A 19,086-nucleotide genomic window follows, 5' to 3' on the forward strand; every position below is an offset into this window, starting at 1 on the left:
TTCTTCTGCTAGTGCTCTGGATGCAGTCAGCTCTGTACACATGGGTGGAGACACAAACTACATTCCTACAGACTGCATTCAGCAGATGGTGACTGAGAGGAAATGKGCACAATGGTTATGTACTAAACCTCAACACTTACCAAACCAATACAAACAACCTCTCACAAGTGTGTACGTGTACTCATGACTACATAGTAAACAAATATGGATAGTTTAGTTTGCCATGTTCACAATCATTCACAAATTATCAGAGAGAAAACAGCAACAGGAATGAAGGTAAAATTGGAAACAACATAAGTACATGGGTACATGATCAGACACTGACACAAACATTAGTTAACAATGCTTTATTGTTAAGACTGAGATTTGTATTTGAAACTCAAATCCCTGCTTAACATTAAATGGCTGAATGCCAATTTCCAGTTTTATATACCGCCACTGCAGAGAACAAATCAGCATTCCACGTTAAACAATTTACCTAATTACTGTCTAGTATTTCAGAAAAATGCTGCTTAACTCCCAAGTTATATTTGTTAAACTCATGTCAGTCYAAAGTGGTCACCCAAAAGACAACTACAGTAAACTGAGTAGGAGTCAAAAAGCTAAGCAGATCAACAAAATCAATATCAATTTCTAAAGTAAATAAGAAAACAATGCAATTATGCTTTCAATGTATTATTTTAAGAAAAAAGACCACGTCTTGAAGGTGTGGAGGTCCTGTGTGTATTTGGGGAGTAACCACAATAGAACAAAGAAATACTTTTTAGACTATACAAGGGAAGTATGTGCAACTGAGAAGCACCCTATACAGTGAAGGAAAGACTGTAAGAAAGAGTGGTTGGTTGACTCAAACCACATTTAGGACAGAAAACAGGGTTTTTTTGATAGAAATAMTAGTTTAGATTGATTTGGGGAAAACACTGACTTTAAAAACCACAAAAAACTGTAATACAGAGATGCAAAAATCTGCTTCATCGYAGGTTTTCAGGAACAATGTCAGACAAACACCCATAAGAAATGAACTTGCTATACTGATCCTGCTTCAGGCTAAGGGAGGGGGTCAATTGGGATTACTTCCCATCTTATGTGTTAAGGACACTATTTTTTTTTTAAGAGGGGGAAAAGGCACAAAAGAAGAATATGAATTCAAGATCAAACATCTCAATTAARAAGAAAATTCTCATAAACTACATTTTCTTCATAGGATGTTTCTGTATGGTTGGGTTTTGGGGTTTTTTTTRAYTGGAATGAACAGGCGCAGACTGATTTCTTTCTTTGTTATATTGACCCTGAAGTATCTGAAATCGTCTTTTAAAGAAATGAGGAAATCACCATACCCTATGAAAGCTGGAATACTCCCTCTATTCTAAACCTTGCAACTCTCTAGTCACACAATCAACAAAAACCCTCTTTGCGCAGTCACAATCTATTAACAGCAAAGTGAAACAATTTGCCACATTTTAAATAAGTAAAATATTTCTGATAGTGCATACTTTACCAGTTATGTCGTGCTGTTTGAAAGACTCACTGTAGATTTGATACTGATTAGGGCAATGTTTCTTCAGCCATTTGCAGACATCCTGCTGGGTCCATAACGCCACAGGCTTGGTCAGCTTCACAGTCCCAGACTAGGCATGCAGAACAAAGAACAGAAATTATGTTTAGTCTGCACACAAATTTCAGAAATATTAATTYATAACATCCATATATGACATTAAAATACTAAATGCAAAACAGGAGCTGCTCTGACAGATGTCCAGTTATAGCCAGCACATTACATAAGACCCCACTGTTCAACTACATCACACAGGAATCACACACAGTGAAAGGTTCTTTAACATWATTTTCCACTGCATTCATGTTCCTTGCATCAAAAAAACCATACTGCACTTAAATAGTTAGTTTTAGGAGTGACCAACTGAGTACAGGCAAGGGGTAACACATGCACGCTTGGAAGGCCTCAAACTCATAAAAGAGATTTTTGGCCCAATTTGGATATCATCACGGAACACCATGAGTACCTTCAGGCCAGGTATGGTCCTCAACTACAATTACAGAAGATCTTGCAACAAAGGCTGTTAGTGCCAACAAGCCTTAAGACTGGTTTTGCTTGGGAAAAGAATGCTACACACCGATGGACGCAAAGCTGGTGACATGGATTCATACTGAGCATTTCGGCTGACAAAATTCTTAATTTGAATGATGTTTACAAGCAGCTATAGTTTTTCTGCTTCCTTTTTACCTTTAACTTTCCTACAATCAGCTTTACAGGAAATAAGTAGGACTCCCACTTAAAACAGTTGATTTCTTTATAAACGAACAGTAATTTTTAAGGAAAACAATCATTCAATACTTTCCTTARAATTCAGTTTTAGAATAGATTGGCAGTTTATAAATAAATATTCATAAATTGTTTGTTATTATATGTCTAAAGTAGCATTTCATTTAATCAAACCTTTCACCTTTGCACATACTTTTTTTGACTGTATAAGAATGCTGAGTTCTAAGCTACCTGAACCACAGGGATTTAAAACTTCTTGTCAAAGTAGGCAAAAAAATAAAAAATAATATTTTCAAAGTGATTTTAATTTTTTTTGGTAACAAATCTGCACAGAAGACTAAGGAAACTTTAAACAGATGGGCTGTTATTACCAACAATAGATGTTTCACATTGGACACTGCTGATGTAAGTGGGCGTGAACATCAATGTATACATTTACTTCATATTTTGTCAAGGAATGAGTCTAGGGAATAAAATCAAAGTGTCTGTTTCAATGATATGCATGAAGAACACTGTCCTCCAGCTCCCTGGTGGTGTCAAAGGTTCAAGAGAAGCTTTTCTGCACAAATTTGAGATGAAAGGGAATGTCATCACAACCCATCTTCTCTATTAGGACTCATGGCAGACTCCCTCAATACCAGCAGCCAGGTTTTACTCCACCATTTACTCAGATGTACTTCGTCAGACAGACTTTTACAAGGTTGCTTTGAAATTTTTCATTACTAGAAGCCCTAAAGACCAAACCAGTTTTAAGCTGGTGCTTTGCATGTCCTCTTAAGTCCATAAAGTACATCATGCAAAGATAGTAAGTTAGGGCCAGATTATGGCAGACCTAAAAATCCAGCAGGCAAACATGTCTTGAATTTCCCATGTCCAGTTGTCCCTATTACCTTCTTACTGCCTGTGAAGAAGGTAAATAAACAGCAGGAAAACTATAGTTGAATATATAACACACATTCCCTAGCTCAGCCTTAAGAAAAATACACTCACCAGAAACACAAATCTTGTTTCAAACACACTAATAGGCATCATCCATATTTAGAGGTATCATAATAATACACAAAACCACCACAAAGAATCAGTCTCATTTTCTGTTGCCACCCACCAAGATATAGGAGCTTGACTGACAGACTTGGCCTCCACAGAAAAAGAAACTCCCAGAGGTGTTAAGAAACTTCCAAAGGTGTTAAGGGTGCATAAAAACCAAGAGAGCACTTGCTTTACCACTACTGTTTCTGAGAAGCTCATCAGTCTTCTAAACACACAGGATCCCACAAAAGTCTGGAGAAGGAGCAACCTCTGTAGGGAGAGCAAGTGCCCTGTAACTTCCAGTTCCTCATGCAACTCAAAAGATCAAAGGGTCCTCTTTGAACTTATCTGGCCCTCTTGTTACTGCTACTTGAGTCAAAGAAGAAACTGAATTTCAATGAAGAGTCCAATATTATGAAATCAGTTAGCTAATTTTTTGTTACATGCATATATAAATGTGTATCCTTCACAAATTACATCAAAGAAATAAACAAGCAAAAATAGCCATATAACAGAAGCAGTCTCTCTGATTCCACCAAAATCCCTGAACAATAGACTCAAGACTTCACTGTCTATCTTCATATGTGTTACTGCTTAAATTTATTTTTTTTACATTGAAATTTTTGAAGACTAGAGAAAAGTCTGTTAACCCTTGAAAAATAAATTGTTAATGTTTTTTTCTTGTACATCACAAAAATACTTAAATGACAAATATTTGTATACAAATATATACAGCTGGCTACAGACTTAAAATTTATTCCTAGCTGAAAGTGCACAAGCTGTGCCAATGTTTGTTTAAACAAAGAGGCTGTTCTTCTCAGTTCAGCAACTATTGTCCTCTTAAAAGGTTTAAGCACCATCATGTTAAATATCGGAAGCACAAATTTAGTAACAATTACAGTACAAATTTAGCACATCCCTCTGTGCCTATGGAACTGAAAGGTATTTTCAAATGTAGCTTTTGTGCCATGCAATATACAGATCACTGCATTGCAAACATACATGCTGACTTCTTACTGTCCAGTGYTTGGAATTATGATACAAATATTTAAACTTATAACTGCAGTCCAAAGACATTTTTACATTGACAACATCAAAAGTTAGGTTTCATTTTCTAATTCATAAGGACTTGATGAGTTAGAGGAATAAAGGGAGTTAAAAAAAATGGTTCTAAAAGTATGCCTTTGCTTTCATTTTTGGAACATGAAAATATTTTCTAACCAGATGCTCCAAATAAAGACTCTTAAAAAATATGCTTCCCTCCTACAAAAATAATTTCTTAGTTTCTTCCCTGCTCTGAAAGCTAGATACAAAAAAYCTTCCAGTAAACCAAAGAAAATTAYCTTYACCATAAACAYAYCTACTAAAAGACACCCCTGCCATTAACTACATATAAACTACCTGGACAGGTGAAAAACGTACTATGTTTWACATTATTTCTGTCTATCAGCTCAGTCAAACAATAGGCCCAAATTGATTAAAATAAAATAATGTATTAAAAAAATACCTWTGGTCTGGCCTTCCTTTTAATTTACCTGACATAAACTCATCCTAAAATCACTCTTTGCTGGCAACTCTTTAATAGTTTGAATCTTGCCAAATGCTATGTCAACTCTTATGTCAGATATAGATCTAATGAGAATAAAAGTCTACAGTATTTCAGTCTTTTCTTGTATATTTGAAGGAAAAGCTCTTATTTCAGGATTTTGTGACTAACTTATTTTTCTAAATTGCCCAACCCCAGCTTTTGCCTAGACATATCTCAAAATATAAAAATTACTCCCAAGAATAAGAAAAAACTAGCATATTCACTACAGGACAAAATTTCATGYTCTCTTTGTTCCATGGTGCAGGGAAGATAGTATTTAATAGCACCAATTCAAGAATAAATAAATAAACAAATCAAACTTACAGCCTGTGTGTTACTACAGAGCATATTTCAGTGCTCAGACCAACATTAGCAAGCAAGCCTAGCTCTTCTTAAGCAATGACAGACAAGTTATCTCTTCAGCCTTCCAGGTGTGGTTTACCAAGCCTGCCAGCTTTGAAGGTCAATTTCTTCACCAGAATTTCTTTGTCTTTATTTATCATATTTTACTCCAGAAAGGGTTTCTGTATTTTTGAGTGACAAAGGATTCAAACCTCATTATTTAAACTATACTACATACTTTAGGACAAGCTATTTAAAAGTGCTTCTCCTCTACTCTAACATTTTGTGTATTTACAAACCTCCACAAATTACAAAATCCAGGGATTRTGGAGATGAGGGTGCTCAGTCAAACGGGGCTGAAGTTTTGCTGGAAGAAGGCTCTTGCACACTATTTTTAACATCTGGTTTGCCAACATACTGATCCTGAGATATAAGCATAGTCAATGCATATTTACATTCCAATTTACCCCAAGTTAGACCCTACAGCTTCTTGTATGAAACAGATGGATAAAAAAAGGCACTGCTCAAAGCATTCAGGCAGATTCTGCTCCAATATACATCTTCAGACACTCTGCTCTGGGGTTTTCAGTTTAACTAGAAAAAGAGAAAGCAAAACCATTTTGTTACAGCTATTGTTACAGTTGGTCAAAGGACTGTCACAGTTTAGACTCTGCCCACAAGTAAATATCACACAGCTGCTGACTCACTTGCTCCCATAGTGGGATGGGGAGAAAAATCAGATTTAAAAAAAATTAAACTTATCAGCTGATGTAAGAGGAGTTTAATAAGTGAAACCAAGTAAAATATAGYAATGCTACTGTTAATAGTAAYAATGACAATAATGATGATGATAACAATAATAGTGATTAAAAAGTAAGAAGGAGAAAGAAATAAACCCCCAGTAAAATAAGTGATTCCCAATACAATTGCTCACCACTTTCTCAGCAATACCCAGCCCAATCCCAATGCTTGGCACCTTCTGGCTGTTGTTCTTTAACCCCAGATACAGCCAAGCCCCAGGCAGCCACTCACTCACTCACTCACTCACTCACTCACTCACTCACTCACTCACTCACTCACTCACTCACTCACTCACTCACTCACTCACTCACCAGGAGGATTGGGGAAAGAATCAGAAGGGTAAAAGCTGTAACACAAGTTACAGTTGAGATAAAGACAGTTTAATGGGGAAAGCAAAAGCATGCTCACAAGCAAAACAAGGAATTAAGTCAGTTTCCCATGGGCTGRCAGGTTTTCAACACCTCCAGTAGAGCAGGGACCCATCATGCATAAAAGTGACTTGGAAGACAAATATCATCATTCCAAACATCCTCCCTTGCTCTTTCTTCCCCCAGCTTTATATCCTGTGTATGTTGTCATGTGGTCTGGAATATCCTTTGGTCAGTTTGGATCCTGTCCTGGCTGTGTCTCCCCCCAGATTTCCTCGCCAGCATGGCCGTACGAAAAGCAGAAAAGCCTTTGGCTCTGTRTAAGTGCTGTGTTCAGCACAAATCCAAAACWTAGCCCTGAACTAGYCACTGTGAAGAAAATTAMCTCTACCCCAAATGAAACCAGCACACTGGCCAACATCCACCCTTGTTTTCATACTAAAAATGCTATCCTATGGTATGGAACATCGCTTTGGTCAGTTCAGGTCACCTGTCCTGGCCTGGTTTCCTCCCAGCTTCTGGTACAGCTTCTCATAGGCAAAGCATGATACACTGARAAGYCCTTGACTCAAGGTAAGCACAGCTTAYCAACAACCAAAACACCCACACRTTACCATTATTCTCATACTGAATCCAAAACACAGACTGTACCTCTGACTAAGAAGAAAACTAAGTCTATTCCAGCCAAAAACAGAACAGAACAAAAGCAAGGCAAAGCTACAAGGAGAAGCACCACCATTTATTAGACCAGTATGGGTTCTTTCAGCTGGGCTTCAGACACAAAGAAATCTTCTAATGGAGTAGAGGTTGGTACAATTGCTCAGTGTTAAACCATTATATTAACCCAGTCAGGCAGCTTGAGGGAAAAGGGGGCTCACAGCTGCAAGGGTGTGAGAAGAGCAAAGGAAAGAAGCAGTAAGGTCGTTGCCACCTAGCAGGGACAGAGAGAAGAGCAGTATGGGTGGCTGTCACCCCAAGAATAATACAGAGTCATCTGGGGCAGAAAACATTCAAATAGGTCAGAAAACTGACGTGTGTGTGCTCAGACGAAGAGAATGGAAGGAAAGAAATGGGATTGTTTCATACATCCATACAGTTGAGGAGGAAATATTTCTTCAATCAAAAATAATGTCCTCTGCAAGCAAACKATAAATGTCCAATGATGTATTTAAAAATTAGAAAAATAAAATTTTATGTGTATCTGACACAGATACATAAAGCAGGGAACTTAACTACACAGCTCCAGAAGCCATCTAAGTTATGAAATCTTTCAGGCTGCTCCAGAAGCAAGACTAACAGCATCATCTTCATCATTTTATGACAAGAAGCAGCAGGAACAGCAATGCCAAGTAAGAAGTTCAAAAGTATGATCTTTTTAAAAGATGCTTGAGTTATATTTCTACAGCTGAGAAAATAAGAATCTCTTTCATATATCCAAATTACYTTTACAACATTAAACTGTCTATACAGAATTCAGAATCAATGGCTAACATAAATATGGCTTCGCCTTCTGGAAAAAAAATGATCCAGACTTGTGAATGTGTTATCTTAAAATATTGAAAAACCTGGAAAGGGTACATTGTGGTTTAAAAATACACTTTCTCAGGTAGTCAGATAGTTTATATTTATAGATTTTTCCAGCAAAGACAGAAGAAAACTACAGTAATAAGGAGACATGCCATAAAACCACTGCAACCTCCATTGTATTGGGTTCCCATCTTTATTGTTGAGAATTTTAATACTAAGAGAAGAAAACAACAAACCAAAGAAAATGTGTTTATTACAAAACAAACAAACAAGGAAAATAATGTAAGACAGTTTATCTTTTATAAGATTGAATGTTAAAAAGATTGCTGATAGAAGACTGAATGCTTAAAATTCAAATTGGATCAGAAATCCAGCCACTGAACAGATGGGGACTGTCTTCTGGCATKGGGGGGAAAGAAGAAAGTTAGAGAAGGAGATAAGGATGCTGGGGCAGCAGCAGCTCAGGGTTCTGAGCACATGGTGAAAAGGGCCAGGACAGCCCTTTCTAGGAAGGACCTGCGGGGAAAGACTGGAGACTGCCAAGGAAGCCATGGAAGGTATTAGCAAAGTGAGAAAGTTCTGTAAAGYAGATTTTCTATTCCTGTCCTTCCTCTTTCTGGAGCAAAAGGAGAAGAACAAATGCCACTGCCACAGGGCTTCCTTCCTACATCAGCAGCAGTGGCTCCATGCCTCCCATCTTTCCCTGAGTCTCTCCATCTTTTCACTCCACTGAGGCCCAAGTCAGTCACCAGCTGCTTTCTGTTGCCTCCAGTGGACTATAAATGGCTGTCCCTGCCAACACAATGCTCTGGTGATGTTTAAAGGCAGCTCTGCRTATGCAGAAACTTCTACCCCAGGGTCCCAAACTAGTGTAGCACCACCACTTGYTCAAAGACTGAACAAAGAGGGAGGCTTTACCTGGTGTTCAAGCAAAACCAGGATTGACCCAATCCAGAACCTTCTGTTCTGCCACAAACAGGTGTACTACAAACAGACTGCAAGGGGGGGAGGGATAAATGATTAAATATAATGAGACTCATGTGGAAAGCAAGAAGTTGTTAGAGTGAGTTAACTCCCTCAGAAGGCTGTTGCAAGTATAAGCACCCACAGGAAAGGATAAAAAATATATTTTTTTGTCCAAAAAATATCACTGAGCGTTATCCTGATCAGGATAAAGACAGAACCAAAACAACAAACAAAGATAAATAAGGTGAAGGTGACATGTTTCCCATGAGATTTCTCTCTTTCCATGAGATATCCCACTCTGAAAGCAAGAATCATGACTGGCAGATGCAGGTGTTGATATAAATGGCAATAGTTCTATCAGCAAACTGTGCAGAACTGAAATGTCAGAATGAAAAAGGAGAAGACAGAGCACTCCTCAGCATTGTCAAGAGCCTTGCCTAACATCATTYTAATTGCTGTCAAAAATCTTGAAAGCCACAACTGGGACAGAGAGACCAACAATAAAATCACAAGTAGGACCAAGAGCATCACCAATTTTAGGTTTTGACCTCCAAATCCAAATCAAAGCATATAATGTTTTAAAACTCACTTCATGTGAAAAACCTGTAYTTTTAATCTTGCGAAATTTAAGATCCTTTTCACTCACCACAATGGATTCTTTTCAGTCCAAAAATTAAATATTTGCTTCTGGTTATTTGCCAAGAAAACACAGAGAGRAAGAGTTGCTCTGTTGGGATGAGGGTTGGTATCTCATAAGGTAAGTCAGTTGTTTGATACTGCTTCATTGATGTGGCTCTGATTCCCCTTTGCTACCTGAGACAATTCAAACCTGTCCAAATCTGGCTCTAACTACCACTATCCTATATCACAGATTACAGTCTTCACAARTAAATACAAATCTTTCTTGTTTTACAAACAGAAATTTACTCTGTATCCTGCACAGATCTGGAGAACAATTTCTGCTCACACAGCAGGCGCCCTGCTAACCTGCCTTGTACAGCTATGAAGAGGAAAGGTTCCTACTTGACCTTCTCTAGCCAACCTGCTACCACTCTTCAGCCAAAGAAGAAACAGAAAGAATTTTAATTGCTGGTGCTGGATTAGAAATAATTTACAAGAAGAAATTAACTAAGATTTACTACCAGCACATGTTTTTTTACTGCATTTAACCACCCACCTCAGCAAAAATAAAAATTTGAGACAWTCATCCTCAACATGACACACATAAGATAAGCCCATTTCTTATCCCTTCGCAAAGACTAAGTATTATACCCACTGTGAAGAAAATCCCTGGCCTACGTTTTCATCACAGAATATTCTGTTCAGACTGGTAGTAGCCACAGCAGAGCACCCCATCTTGCTGGAAGCTGCAAATTCAAGTCCATTCAAGTTGGTTTGAAAGACAGGTATCTGCCCAGGAAAGCGGGAACCTTCCTTGAATAGACATTACGATCCCCCTTCCCTCTGAATAATTATAACTTTCAAATCACAGGCTTTCAGGCAAAGGTATGGGAAAAGGAACAACTGTTATGTACCAGTGTGTATAACAAGGCAAACAAACAACAATGGCAGTGACAACAAACCAAGCAGAAGCGCAGCGCCGCCTCCTCCGCGCTGTCCCACGCCCTCCCTGTTGGTGCAGTTCCGGTCACAGCCCGCAGGGGGCGCTGGCGGCTCCCGGATTCCTCCCCGCCGGCAGGGGGCGCTGTGGCGCGGGTTCAGTTCTCTTTCCCACATGGAATGGCAGACACCGCCGGCGGGAAAAAACATGGAAGAGCGGCTTAATAACAGCCTCACAGGGGCAGCCGATCCCGGTGGATCCCAGTGGATCGCTCCAGATGGCGGACAGGCTGCAGCAGGGGGTGTTGGAGCAGCGGCAGGGGATGGCAGCGACTGGCTCACCCCAGGAGCGACAAACAAAAGGTAGCAGAGACTCCAGGGCCGTGTCCTAAGCTGCAGGGAATTGGGTATCGGGTTATGGTGCAGCAAAAAAGCCCTGAAACAGCGGCAGAGAACAGCAGGGGCTGGAGCGGGGATCGCTCCCTGGGAGCTCCCCGGCGATGGCTGGGTCTCAGTCTGGGCTGTACAGACAGGGCACTCCCCACGGCACAGAACGGGGTGTTCCGGGGTCTCAGTGCGGCAGACACCGGCTCTGGACTCCCAAAAGCCAGTCGCAGTGCCCAAGAGAAAAGGGAAGAAAAGGGAAGAAAAAAACGGGCAAAAACCCAAGTGGCAACTGTATCTCTTTCTTGTGAGAGTGATCCCAGTGGGCRCCTCTTGTAACCAGAATCCTCCACCTGAAGAGAGACAACCGCCCTCCGCAGCCCCTGCCAACTCTGGCAGGAAGTCTGGGGCTGGCTGTCAACCATCGCGATATCCCCAGAGACCGGGGTTATGCTACCATCCCGGACACAAAACAACAAACAAACAACCCCGCACCACAAATATGGGATGGGATGAAAAAGACATACCCAAGACACAAGTACCTACAGGAAAGMAAACAGCAGTAAGTAATAACTAAGATGGTGATGAAATGTAACTCCCCATTTYCCAACAGATTCTCCTAATTCAGAAATACTGTCACAGCAACTGAAATTCCAATTCTGAGGAAGTTCAGTGTTTGATAAAAATATTTTCTCCATGTCAAGATTAAAATAAAAATTAAATAACAACACCCAAAATMTACCTATACTATAAAACAGACAATTACAAATGAGTCTCCATTCCCACTTTTTCTTTTTTTAAACCAATTCTGGCACCTCTGCAAGTTACATTTTAGGCAGCTAAATCTGCAGTTGAAATAAACCAAGACTGCTCATCATGAATTCCATTAAATATAAATACAAAACAGGTTTATAAGTAGGTACACTGATCTTGGAATTTTTCACATACTTATTTAAAGATCGTCACACAGAAGAATTTATACAGCCTGTAGAGCAATAACATCCATGGCCAAGCTAGACTGGAAAAATGCTTAATTTGCACAAAATTAGAAATAACACATTAAATCTTGTTGCCCTTTACTTATAGAAAAATAAGCAGCTAAGAYCAAGAGCTAAAGATGTAGAAATCTGAAGGACAGAACAAGTTTTGAATTTACACTTGCAAATTCAACAAAAAGAGTTAAAGGAAATTGGTCAGCCTGTATTTGTTTTGTGAAGCATGAGACTGCATCTGACTCATAAGCACATGCATTTGATGATACCTTATCTACAGTTCTTCAGTCACTTAACTGTATCCTTTCAAATACAGTTCAATTATCAATTGTTAGCAGTACGAGTCACAAAACAAGCTTCCCTGAAATTAGAAGAACTAGACAGGACCATGATAGTTTTAAATGTGCTTGTTTCATATACACATTATCCATAATAACATGGCTATGAACTGAAATGTAGCAATTAAAAATGATGATGTGTGGATTAATAGCAGAATTTTCTAAGGTTTGTAAAAATTAATTTTCTTTACTAGGGATTGAACTACAACACAAATAGGTCTTTAATGGGGGGGGGGGAAGAAGTTGTACAGAGCAGTATCCTAGTCTTTCCAGAGATTTCAGGTAACATTGGTAGCAAAAGAAATGTTCCTATGCCTCTAAATGTTCAGGGTATTCTAATTAAGACTGTTCAAATACAGGCTTAGCCTGACCTCAGAAACATGTACTTAAGAGTGTCAGTGTCAGTTTTGTGGGTTTTGGTGACATGCTTTTCAAAGAAATACACATCAGTGGCATAATATTGCTTTTGTCTAGGCAGTGCTACCTTTCACTAGGAAGCTGTCATTAAGGATACTAGCAATTTTTATTATTTTTTGTTTGGAGGATTTACTAATGGAACTGCCCTGGCATAATAAATGTGTGCAGCACAGATCACACCTCACTCCTTCCATTTATAATGACAATATTTTATCTTCTATCAGAAGATACTCAGCATGTCAAAACCTAGAGTTCGAGTACTAGCTGTGTATTCTTTAATAGCTGCTGTATATCAAGAGTGGAAGGTTCATTTTTTCATCTTAAACACACAAACAGTGAAGCATTTCTATATGAGAAGAGCTATAAAATCCATTACCTCAGTGTTAGCATGTAGTGAGGTTAATTCTGCCATTAGCTCAACAAGAGTATTTGTACAAGGAGAACATCCAACAACCTGAGAGGATCTTAATCCCTATTAAATGACAGGCTGCTTTCTTAGAGGGTCTACTCCTTCTGAATGGATCACATTTTTGGCACCTTTGTTCCCAGCAGATGTGCTGAGTAAGAGGCTTGCACTACAAAAAGTAATATAACCTTTCCATTCCAACTTTCAGTCTTTATGGATGGGCTCATTCATATGGAGAAGGCAAGTGCAGCAGCCAAGGCATTTTATACCCCAACAGCAATCAAAGTTTTCTAGATATCTTTGCCAGTTGATTCTTAGCTATGTTTTTTTGAGCCAAATACATGTTGAGGAGAACAACTTTATATGCCAGACATGTATGTAAGTATGGGTAAGAAAAGGTCTGAGTTTGACCTGACAGGTCAATCCCTTGCTTCCCTGATAAGAATGGCTTCCCCTTCCAGCAAAAGCAGGAGAAAATAGGGAAACGTTGATAGAAGAGTCAGATTAACCCAACCATCTGATTCATGCAAGAGCATTGCAATGCCTGTGTATAGAAGGTCATAATGGATTTCTCCAATAGGTATCTAGAAGGCAGATCCATCACTTATTTTTGAAAACAAGCAGAGCCCTTCTGATGTCAATGTAATTTATTGCTAATTACTTCTGAGAAACTAATCTTCTCTTCCTAATAAGGGAATTCCTGTGTTCACTTATCATCCTTATGAAATCCTTTATTCATAAAAAGAACTTAAGCACTACAATGCCCTTTTATCCCCTTTAGATAGAGAAAGCAAAAAGCTTCACACTGACATCTATGAAGGCCAGGCTCTTTTGCTATTAATATTGTTGTTGCTGTGCATGTCTTATTCCTTTGCTTTGGGCTTTTACCAAATTATTATAGGACACCCATAGTCCTTCCTTTTTCCTCCCTCTTTTACTGGATGGGGAATGGCTTGTTTGGAGTTTGATTAGCTGCTGGTATTAAAACCAGCACACATGGGAAAATGGGACTTTCCCAGGAGCACCCAGCAGCCACCACAGGGAGGAAGCAGGGCAGGAATGCCAATGAAGATTTGCATCTTCAGTTCCAGATATCAGTAAAAAATAAAGCTCAAATAAGCCCAAAATGTCCCAGCAGCATCTTCCTGGAGAAGGCACCTGTGAGATGTGACAACACAGCAATGTGGCATTGAGRTTTTCAATAAAAATATATTGAGGTCAGGTGGACATAATAAGGAACTTCAGCCATAAGGAGATGAATGTGAGAGAAGGGCTGAGAGAAGGCAAATTAAGTATAATAAGGAACAATACTCATCTGCTGTAATGTGTTGAATGCATACAATATATATCTTTTCTGGAGAAGGATCTGTGAAGGGATAGCTAAATTAATGTCTGGGGAAGGCAAACTGGCCCTGAATAATAACTGGAAGYATTTTAATTAGATTTCTGAAAGAAACTCAGTTCCCTTCTCTTTCCTGAACAATCCTGATTGCAGTTAAGATTACATGAAAAATTCACCCTAATCCTTCAATTTCTGTTTGCAGAAACACCAGTAGCTCAGGCAGTGAACAGCAGGCAGTTCTCAAGATTCACTCCAGGGGCAAATTCATCTCAAAAGCTAAAATTTAACTCTTGGCTAAACAGCTGATGTTGTGTAAGACCACAGCATAAAGACATGTAACTTTAAACATCTCAAATTCCCCATTAGGTCTGCCATGCTGTTGTGCTGCCCAGATCAGGGCTTTTGTCTCAACGGCAGCCTTTGGCAAGYGATATTTTTAAGCAATTAACACATTTAACATATTTTCCTTCAGAGCTGGCATATTTTCTGAATATTAAAAAATGCAGACAAGTCCAATGATTCTCCAATCACATTAATAAGGAAATCTTTTTTTTATGCAGGTTTTTATATCCATCCAACTACTGATGCATAAATGACTCCAGGTAAAACTCAAATTTGTACTGATCTATTTAACTCATTTCTAAAAAGCATTATGTTTAGAAATAAACTTATTCCTATCTAACCAGAAACAGCAGGTAAAACTACAAAGTTAATATGCAAAAAAAACCCTTAAAAATCACAAATGACTTGACAAATCTGCTTTGCAGTTTTATTTCAGACCATGTTATTGCAGTGTTTTACAGGTCAGTTGCCAAATCAAATTAGTTTGCTATATATTCTCCAATCCACAATGTCTATTCAAGGGTTTTGTGCAGGAAGCTTCTGAATTTGTCCAAATCCAAACAAGCAAAAGCCATTGACAAAATTCAAGGATGGATGATGTTTCAAAGGAACCTAGAAAACACTTTTTTTTTTGTTTGTTTGTTTTGGCAGTCCCTCAAAAAACTCCGTTTTCTAATCTCTCAGACATCAGAATTCAGAGGAATGAACTGTTAAAGAATTTAACAGACCTTTTACATGAAAACATGGCCAAACACAGGCAGCGTGAGTAAATAGCCGATATAAAGAGCACCATCTACTGACAGGCAGCACTTTGACAGCACAAGGCACTGCATGGAGCTTCCAGCTTTTAAGGAATTCAGCTTTCTCTCAGAAGCGTGTWGTAGTTTTCACATTTTCTTTCTCACCTGCCCTGTCTCATCTCTTTAAGCTGTTCTCCTGCTCGTGGCTCATCAGACAGCCCAACTGCTCCAAGACACAATAGCACAGCAATGGCGGTAAGCCCCTCCACCTTCCCATTTCTTCCCCATTTTGCTTTGTGATTGAWGTTTCCCACATGGAGATGATCACCTCTTGTACACACCTCCTATACCACCACCTTACAATTATAAATTAACATGTTATTACCAGCTCTTTATAAGCACATTTTCAAAACTTCCTTAGTCAACAAGGGTTTTCCCCTGAAGTCAAAAGCTTTTGAACTGTCCCTAAGTAAGAAGCAATCCCTTCTYCTTTGAAGGCTTACTTCATGCAATGAAATACATTTCTATGTTCTCATGGAGAAGATTACATGGAGATGGAGGTTTCTTCCTCACTTTTATCCTGCTGCTGTTTTATTTCTTTGAACACAGTACTATAACCTTTTATTATTTTACTACTGAAAATCATTAGCAGATGCCAATAATAAGAAAGAATTGAAATATAAACATGTTTCCTGGCAGACAAGAAAATATTATCAATATCCACAAATTCCCTTGGCTAGCATTATCAGAAATAACCTCTAGGAATGCTATCTAACACCTYGATCACTTCTAAACACAGACGTAATGTACAAATGTAAAGATGCACTGAAGAACTCTGGCACATCATTTGAAAGTGYGTGACAGAACAATTGCAATTACTTACTGTGTAAGATTTGTGTTGCAATACCTTAAGAGCTAAAGTATTTTTCTATATCTATGTCTGTCTGTATCTATGCTTCAAGAGAATACAAGGAGTACATCAGAATAACTTTTCTAACAAATTCAGAGTAATTTTTCTAGGATTCACTGGTCTTAAAGACTTTCACTAATAATGATAAAAGCCATGTGTGATAATTAATCTCAAAAGTGAAAGTAGAGAAGAAATATTCATGTACGGCTTTTGATTTGTGTTGCTTACATCAGTAACACATCTCAAGCTCATTACATTCTTATATTTCATGCTGATTCAAAAGGTCAATGAAACTCAATTTACTGTTCTTACACAATAATTCTATTTAGACCAGGATTAAGAGAAAAACAACTGACAGGCACTTTGCTAAGGGAGAGGCTGCAGTCAATCCATTTATGTGTGTGGCAGAATAATAACAATTAACAAAACTATGAGAGGAACTTTCTAATAGGTATGAAATTTTCATGTTCTGCCTTGTTTAATAGTCCTACTTGCTTGTGTCAGCACAGCAGCTTTATTCTTCCCTTATATTTGCATGCAGCAGCAACAATTTCCTGTTTTTACCAGCTCCTCGATTCTAAGATTTATAAATACGGTTGGATATTCACACTTATCCTAGAAATTATTCTTCCTTTGCACTATATTTTGTCCTCCACAGTCAAATTCCCTCTTGCGGCACATAATCCACTCATCCGATCTCCATCGTGCACCCACTACCCCTGCAGGCAGCCGATGCCTTCTTTGGCTTTGTCTTTTGATACTTGGAGCTCAGTAATATATTTTAGTCTATGAGGCGGATAATTTCATTGTTTCCCATTACATTATTCACATAATTGTAGCACTGCATGYAGAGGGCTGCCACATTTCTCTGAATAAAAAATACTTGCAATGTTTCACTGTAAAATCATCCAATTCTTATCTCCTCTGCACTAGGACAAACTGAAGCATTTGGTAAAGCTGGTGAAATGGTGTAAAATCAAAATACATTTGGTTATTAACATTACTACTCTTAGATTGGTATCTTATTCCTCCTCCTAATCTGATTCAGTCACCCAATAGCTCTATTTAGATTGCACTTCCACAGAGTTTCCTGCAGCAGCAAAAGCAGCAAAGCAGTACTCTCCTTAACTACTGACAGCATGGCAAAGTGATTAAAATAAGCCAAATTAACAGGGAAATGTTGCCAAAGGGGACAACTCTCACTGGTATCTCTTGACCAACCAGTACAGAGTACTGTACTGCTAATAAAAGTCAAAGTGAGATAATTCAKGTGGATGACAATGAYGCTCRAAAAGGTTTAGAAATAAAACTCTATAGACCGGTGTCTATAGAGCAGGTACTTGTTTATTGCAGCGCTGGAGGTGAGGGGGATTTCTCCCTTAACCCAACTGCCTTTGCTTTAAATTGGCACATATTTAYACAGTAAGCATGGTGTAACATGAACATWGYCACTGTCTCCTATACACTTACTATACACTTACTACTATATATGGGTAGGGAAATACATGATATCATAGTTTTACAAGTGTGCATGTGTCATCTTTAATTCGGTGGTCGCGGGGGTCTCCTTCTAATGAGATACTATCTTTTTCATCATGGTGGACTTTTAACTTTTGTCTTCAGGGCATGCGTAGTTGAGATGTTTATGGGTTTTTTCTAGTCCTCCAAGTTGTCATTTTTAATTATTTTGCTGATTGTCTCATGCTTCTGCCAAGTTTTCATTAGTTTTTACTACTGTTCCTTGTTACAGCATCTACYTGTCTACTTTCTTCAGAACTTTTCTAATTTATGCCTTTTAGTGATTTTACTTATCTATATACTAATCCAGCTAGTTAAATTACGTACAGCTAGTATACTACATGTTGCTAATACACTAAAAAAACTTATAGTAATATGTATAAAATTATTATTAAWATATTAAAAATAATTACATTGTATTATAATAATATGTAAAAAGTTATTACATTCTTATATTAATAACATATTAAAAAACTATAGAAAGTTTCAATTAGTAAGCTTCATAAACACCTTACCACTTTGATATAAATCATATGTATCAATAAACTGATCAACTCACTGAACTCAGAGCTGAGCAGTCAGCTCAATAAAATGAGAGCAAATAGGGGCTGGGGACTTAAATGTGCTACAACATTAAATGGGGTGCACCATCATCAGCTTAGTTCAGCTAGGACACACTTCCCATTGCCTTGCATCTTGCCTCCTCTCCAGTCTTTGTAAGATCCTGAAGGGAAAGGTAACCATGTTTGTGCAGAAAAAAAAACAAAACAGAAARGTGCAGGGCGATGGGAACATGACAAAATGCAACAATCCACAAACCCAGAACAAAAACCTAACCCTAGGAGAGGGGTATGGGAGGAAGAAGATGGACATGCACAAAAGAAATTCATCAACAGTGACCCAGTTTTATTTGTCATCACTGTGCCTCACATAGAGAAGTGAGCTTAATTTTCAAATTCAATTTCATCTGTTCAGTTTATTTCAYGGTTTTAAAATCACTTACATTTTATGGTATTAGAATTTTCATTCTAATATTTTACAGCACAAAAGGCATGCACTCTGGCATAGATTTTTTTCCCCCCAAACGTCAGCCCTGATCACACAACATGACTACACTGTACCGTATTCTTTCTGGAATCAAAGGCTAAGACAACCTCCTTTCCAATTATGCTTTTTGGCTTGTATCAGCTTTGTGTCCTTTGGAATCAGGAAATCAGGGCAAGGAAGAAAGGGTC

The 19,086-nt window shown here is 38.4% G+C and overlaps 1 protein-coding gene across 1 annotated transcript in view; it reads right to left on the reverse strand.

Annotated features, from left to right (window-relative positions):
• Positions 1-19,086, reverse strand: part of SAMD12 (sterile alpha motif domain containing 12) — a 173,001-nt gene that overhangs the window by 126,697 nt on the left and 27,218 nt on the right. The window contains exon 3 of the mRNA XM_057367849.1: positions 1,499-1,628. Within this exon, the coding sequence (XP_057223832.1) occupies positions 1,499-1,628 (130 nt within the window). The remainder of the gene's footprint in view (positions 1-1,498; positions 1,629-19,086) is intronic.

The sequence above is a fragment of the Malurus melanocephalus genome, unplaced genomic scaffold (assembly GCF_030028575.1).
Source record: "Malurus melanocephalus ecotype Western Australia unplaced genomic scaffold, MMel_1.1 scaffold_3, whole genome shotgun sequence".
Lineage (NCBI taxonomy): Eukaryota > Metazoa > Chordata > Aves > Passeriformes > Maluridae > Malurus > Malurus melanocephalus.